The 6484-nt window shown below is 48.1% G+C and overlaps 1 protein-coding gene across 1 annotated transcript; it reads left to right on the top strand.

Annotated features, from left to right (window-relative positions):
• The first annotated feature begins 1638 nt into the window (after positions 1 to 1638).
• LOC119314579 (3-ketoacyl-CoA synthase 20-like) lies at positions 1639 to 6208 on the top strand. The gene is made up of 2 exons (XM_037589309.1): positions 1639 to 2554; positions 5176 to 6208. The coding sequence occupies exons 1-2, from the start codon at positions 1826 to 1828 to the stop codon at positions 5971 to 5973; spliced, it is 1527 nt and encodes a 508-aa protein (XP_037445206.1). The 5' UTR covers positions 1639 to 1825; the 3' UTR covers positions 5974 to 6208.
• Positions 6209 to 6484: the final 276 nt, after the last annotated feature.

Raw genomic sequence — 6484 nt, forward strand, 5'->3', positions numbered from 1 at the left:
TCCTCAGATGACATATCATAAACCCTAACCAAATCCGACCGAAATCTCGTCACAACTTTCTGAAATGATAAACCCTAAACCTCACATGACATATCCTAAACCCAAATCAAATCCGGCCCCTGTCGGTTCTATATGCAGAAGGGACCAGAAAATATTTGAGATGGCTAGGCACTTATAGCGAAGATTCGGCGTGAAAAAGTTGATGCACGTCGATGAGGATGATGTGGCCTCTCAGGTCGGGGAAGGTGGCGTCCGCTCGGGGAAGGAGTGGATTAGCGGCTCGTCGGAAGATCTGGCGCCGCGACCCGAGTGGGGTGACTTGCGATGGAGGGGGAGGGAAGGAGTAGGAGTAGGAGGGGTAGACACGGCGGGTGCGATCAGCGGCGATCGAGGGCGCCGGAGGCGATTGAGGGGGCCCAAGGTTAGGGCTCGAGAGGAGGAGAGAGGACGAACCGCCCGAACCGAAATTCAAAAGAGTACGCACGATGATGGGACCTCTATAATGAAGTGCTTTATTAATGCAATTAATTTAATCGAAAAATTTAGGACGAGAATACCCCTGGACCTAATTGGGCCGATTAAAGGTAAAAAAGGTCGAAAATACCCTTGGGCTCAAAAAGGCCTAATTATTCTCATCCGTTAAATCACCCATATAATACATGTGCTCTGGTGTATTATAATGCACCGTAAAATTTCCCATCAAGAATTGCATGTATGTGTTATCCCGATCAAAGAAGGAAAACGAAAGGGCCGTTCCTTTACCTGGCATTAGGCTGGTCATAGTGGGAGTAACATAGGTAGTAACATAGATGCCACATAAGCAAAAATGGTGATGTGGCAAGTAGTTAATGAGGAGAGAGGCAAATAGAGTAACATAATATGTTACCATCACATAGCGGTTTCCAATGCATAATGAGTCTACAAAGTAATAAATGAAGGCAACTATGTTATCACACCTATGACACTACCCACTATGAAGGTAGTAACATAGACTAGTAACATATGTATGTTACTAGTCTAAGTTACTCCCCACTATGACCAGCCTTACCTAGTCCTTTCAGTCCATTCTCTGAATGTGTTGCATTCGCATTGCTCTGATTTTGATTCAATAACACTACAATATAGGTAAGAAAGTGAAAGGGGCCTACCCAACACCAACCACTAGTATGCGATCAAAAGTAGCATCGATGAGCTCAGATCCTAGGTCAACGATGCAGGGAGCACATCGTGTCATCATAATAATGAAGAAAAGAGGCTCGCGCCCATCAAAAGGAACTCACGCGCTTCGTAGTACTACGTATTCTCTCCGTACGAAAATACTTTCTAAGAATGATTGTATCTAGACTTATTTTAGTTGTAGATGCATTTATTTTATCCATTTTTATGATGAGTATTTCCGGACGGAAAGCAGTACGCGTCCGATCGCGTCTCGGTCTGTACCCCAACGCCAACCCAACCACATTTATTTCTCCTAAAAAATCCCAACCATATTTACACAAGCCCGGCCGACGTGCACGAGCACGACGCGACCGCCGTCCTGAGGCGCCCAACTTGCCTTCCGCGCGCGCGTCTCACATTAATAACACGAAACCGATCCCCGCCCGCGCTTCCTTCTCCCTCCCCCTGCTGCCTGCCTGCGCTCCACCTCCGTCTTAATGGTAGCTCCGGTGGTTGCACCCACCTCCCGCTTACCGCAGCCCCTATATATGGCTTCCGATCCGATCCCACCTCCCATTCATCCCGGACAAACACTTCCCAACCCCGACCAACCCAGCCACCACGCACGCACGCACGCAAGCTAGCCGGCCCACGGTGCTACGCCACCATGAGCGCCGCCGCCCAAGAAACCACGGCCGGCGGCGGCGATGGCAAGCGTCAGGGATACCTCAAGCTTGGCTACCACATGGTGGTGTCCAACGCGGTCTACGTACTGCTGGCCCCGTTCGCCGCGGCGTTGGCGCTCCGCGCGTCCCGTCTCACCCCGTCCGACCTGGCGGCAGCGCGCGCCCACCTCCTCGCCAACCTCCAGCTCGCTGTCTCCCTCGTGTGCGTCGCCACGGCACTCGCGACGGCCTACCTCGCGCGGCGGCCGCGCGCGGTGTACCTGCTGGACTTCGCGTGCTACAAGCCCGGGCCCGACCACGTGGTCACCCGGGAGACCTTCATGAGGCAGTCCAGCAAGGCCGGGGCGTTCACCGACGACAACCTGGCGTTCCAGCGGAAGATCCTGGAGCGGTCGGGGCTCGGGCAGGGGACCTACTTCCCGGCGGCGGTGCTCAACTCGCCCCCTAACCCGTGCATGGCGGAGGCGCGGCGGGAGGCGGAGGCTGTTATGTTCGGCGCCATCGACAGCCTGCTCGCCAAGACAGGGGTGCCGGCCAGGGACATCGGCGTCGTGGTCGTCAACTGCAGCCTCTTCAACCCGACGCCGTCGCTCTCCGCCATGGTCGTCAACCACTATAAGCTCCGCGGTAACGTCGCCAGCTACAACCTCGGGGGCATGGGATGCAGCGCCGGGCTCATCTCCATCGACCTGGCCAAGCAGCTGCTCCAGGTAATTTTTATATACGAGTACGTAGCCCGGTGTTAATTTCGCGGTGGGTTAGGGAGGTTGAGCGACCGCAGGTGTGCTCGCACGTCAGCTGATGGTTGGGTAGATGGACGGCTTTGATCGAACCCAATGGGTGGTTGAGAAGGGAAAGCAAACTTTGACTTGGTTTGACTTTTTATACTTTTTATGTCCTATATACCCATGTTGTCATCGTCAACATTCGCTGCTGCTGCTATACGTGTAGTATTATCCTGAAACATTAATAGTTGGTTGTTAGGCTAGTCATAGTGTGTAGCTTAACTACTAGTAAGACTGTTCACAATGGGGAGTAATATAGAGTAGTAATGTGCCGATGTTACTAGTCTATATTACTATATCCACAATGGGTACTAACATGTGAGTGGTATCATGAAAGAGTTTATTTATTAGGCTATAGACTCATGATGCCTTGAAATGTGTGATGTTACAGTAACTATCTAAATTATCACAAATCCCTTTTTCATCATTAATTAGCTGCCACATAAGCAATTTTGTATTAAAATGTGTGATGTTACTAGCTAAGTTACTCCCATTATGGCTAGTCTAACAAACTCCCACCTTTAATAAATACAGGGCCTAATATGTCTTTCGAGGTAGCCTTTGACCAATAATAAAATTATTAGTATATGAGATGTATGATACAAAAATTATATCATTAGAAACTTCTTCCACATATGAATTTAATGGTATGCTTTGTATAACATGCATGTCATATATCATTGTGCTAACCCATAATAAAGGTAACCTCGATAAACGTATTGGAACCTATATAAGTGGAAGGAGAGAGTAGTGAATTTTAAAAATATTACTTATGTGGCATATATTTAGTGAGGAGAGATGTATTTAGAGTAACATAATATAATATAATATGTTACTGTAACATAGCGCTTTTAAAAAGAACACAAGTTTTAAAAGCTAATAAATAAAGTCATCTATGACACCACAACTATGTCCCTTAGACTGCTCAAAGTGGGGAGTAACATAGAGTAGTAACTTGCCGATATTACTATTCTATGTTACTACCTCCATAGTGGGTAGTAACATATTAGTGGTAGCATGGAAGAGTTCATTTATTAGGCTATAGACTCATTATGTCTTGAAATGTGTGATGTTACAGTAACTAGCTAAATAACCACAAACTCCTCTTTCCTCATTAATTAGCTGCCACATAAGCAATCTTATATTGAAATGTGTGATATTACTAGTTAAGTTACTCCAATTATGACTAGTCAGTGACAATCAGAATCTTAATCTTGCTGAACATAGATCTGTATCCTTGATTAATTTGTTGACTACACACCTGAGGAGCTAATCTTTTCATCTTGGTGGGCGTGCGCACCTTGCGTGCTTTGGGCGTTGTTGTTAAGATGATAACATCCCATTAACTAACACTCAACCACCGCTCCAGTAGCGTTCCTACGTGCACTGATCGAAACCTGTACCGTTGGTGCACCAGCTCGGGAGCGAGTGTTTCTGTTTCATTCGCTTGTCCTGCATGCCGAAATGGTCCAGGCAGCCAGTGTTTCCCATCTTTGAGTGGTTTAACCACCTAAATTAAGGCTATAGGTAGACCGTTGACGTGTCCAGGGATCGATCGATCCATCGACGAGCTAGCTGATCACCACTACTTGTCCTAATAGTAACATTGATGAGGGCAGCTTAGCTGACAGGAATAGCTCGTCCAATAAATCTCGTGTTGATGCCAGTAGCCAGTAGGGCCAATTATTCGTCGACGTCTCAGTAAGCATACGTATAATAATTTGATTACATGATTAGGGTCAGATGGTTGATAATACAATTACCATATCTCCATCATTAGAGCATCTCCAACAAGCGCCCAAAAAAAGCTTCGTGCACTAAAGTTTTGTTTTTTGGACGCCGCACAGCTCTAACAGATGTTGTAGCACTAAAAGTTTTTAGACGCGCGCTGAAAAACGCTATTGTGCGCAGCATATTTTGGGCTCCGGATTGCGCGCGCTTCACAATTTGCACCGTGTGCTTTTTGTGCACGCGTTTTTGGGCGTCTGCAAAAGCGATATTGGTCCCGGCGCACTAAAAGTGCTAAAGTGGCGCACTATAACTTTTATTGGGCGCCAAATTTTTGTGCGGCGGTTGGAGATGCTCTTAAACACTATCATACTAAATTATGCGACAGAAACACAACCTTAAGAGAACAGTTAAACACATAATCAATCTTCCCAACCTCACATTTTGTCCAACTAAAATATTAGATGTCCAATACTAGCAAGATTTGGCCAAGGCTATAGTAACAACGGGTTGCATTTAATATTTGATGAGTTGTTCGAAGGTGGCTATTGGAGACAATGGGGTCTTCTCCTCTGCCACTGGTCAAGTCAGGACAACTGTTGATATTTATACGGAAGGGATATACACGATTGTTGAATCATAAAATACATCCTAACTAATATAGTGGTTAGGATCCCGATGCAAATGAGTAGAGGAAATTTTTGTGGGAAGCTTCGTCGAGTGCTCCTATGCAATTTCGTAGTAGGCATATGTTTATTTGGTTGAACCGATTAATTTGCTTCTGATTGGAGTTGCCATGTTATAATGGATGCATGCAGGTCCACCGGAACTCGTACGCGCTGGTGGTGAGCATGGAGAACATCACGCTGAATTGGTACTGGGGCAACGACCGCTCCATGCTCATGTCCAACTGCCTCTTCCGCATGGGCGGCGCGGCGATCCTCCTCAGTAACCGCGCCACCGACAAGCGCCGCTCTAAGTACCAGCTCATGCACACCGTGCGGACGCACCACGGTGCCGACGACCGCGCCTACCGCTGCGTGTTCCAGGAGGAGGACAAGGCTGGCCGGGTCGGTGTCGCGCTCTCCAAGGACCTCATGGCCGTCGCCGGTGAGGCCCTCAAGACCAACATCACCACGCTCGGCCCCCTTGTTCTCCCCATGTCGGAGCAGATCCTTTTCCTCTCCTCTCTCATCGGCAAGAAGATCTTTGGCCTCAAGATGAAGCCCTACATTCCGGACTTCAAGATGGCGTTCGAGCACTTTTGCATCCATGCCGGCGGCAGGGCGGTGTTGGACACCATCGAGAAGAGCCTGGAGCTCAGTGAATGGCACATGGAGCCTTCAAGGATGACGTTGAACCGGTGGGGGAACACGTCCAGCAGCTCGCTCTGGTATGAGCTTGCGTACACGGAGGCCCAGGGACGCGTTCGGTGCGGGCACCGTGCGTGGCAGATCGCCTTCGGGTCTGGGTTCAAGTGTAACAGTGCGGTGTGGCGCGCGCTCAAGGACATTCACCCGTCAAAGGAAGCCGGCAGCAACCCGTGGATTGAGGAGATCCACCGGTTCCCGGTCGAGGTGCCCAAGGTGGAGAGCGTCGTTTCATCGCCATGCTAGACTCGTCAAGGTCGAGTACCCATGGTTTTCTAGAAGGAATCTTTCTTTCCAAGTTGAAAGGTATCTGCTGAATTATTTGTATCATTGTGATGTAGCATCAAGTTAATTGATGGTTTGAGCTCACCCGCAAAAAAAATTAAAAACAATTGATGGTTTGAGCTAGCTGAATTGATATGGAACTTCAATTGGTGTATTTTTGTGGGTTTGGCTGGGTGCCTCAGTTTGTTAGATTATATAAGGGAGTGACTACGTGCAAGGTGACTGTTTTAAATTTTTGGGTCAGTTGACTGACCATAATTTTTGCTCAGTCGATTTGCAAGCAGCGGGCCGCAGCAGCCCCCGTAACGTGCACAAGTGCATGTGTGTGTTCTCGTTAATTACCATCAAACTGGAGCATGGGCTGCCCCCGTCAAGTGCTACCGCAAAGTCAGAATTTTCTCTCTCTTGTACGTTGGTACAGACTGCTCTACTATAGTGTTCAAAGCGTTTATAGGTGACCGCAGAATAGCAC

Source organism: Triticum dicoccoides, chromosome 6A, assembly GCF_002162155.2.
Source record: "Triticum dicoccoides isolate Atlit2015 ecotype Zavitan chromosome 6A, WEW_v2.0, whole genome shotgun sequence".
Taxonomy (NCBI): Eukaryota; Viridiplantae; Streptophyta; class Magnoliopsida; order Poales; family Poaceae; genus Triticum; species Triticum dicoccoides.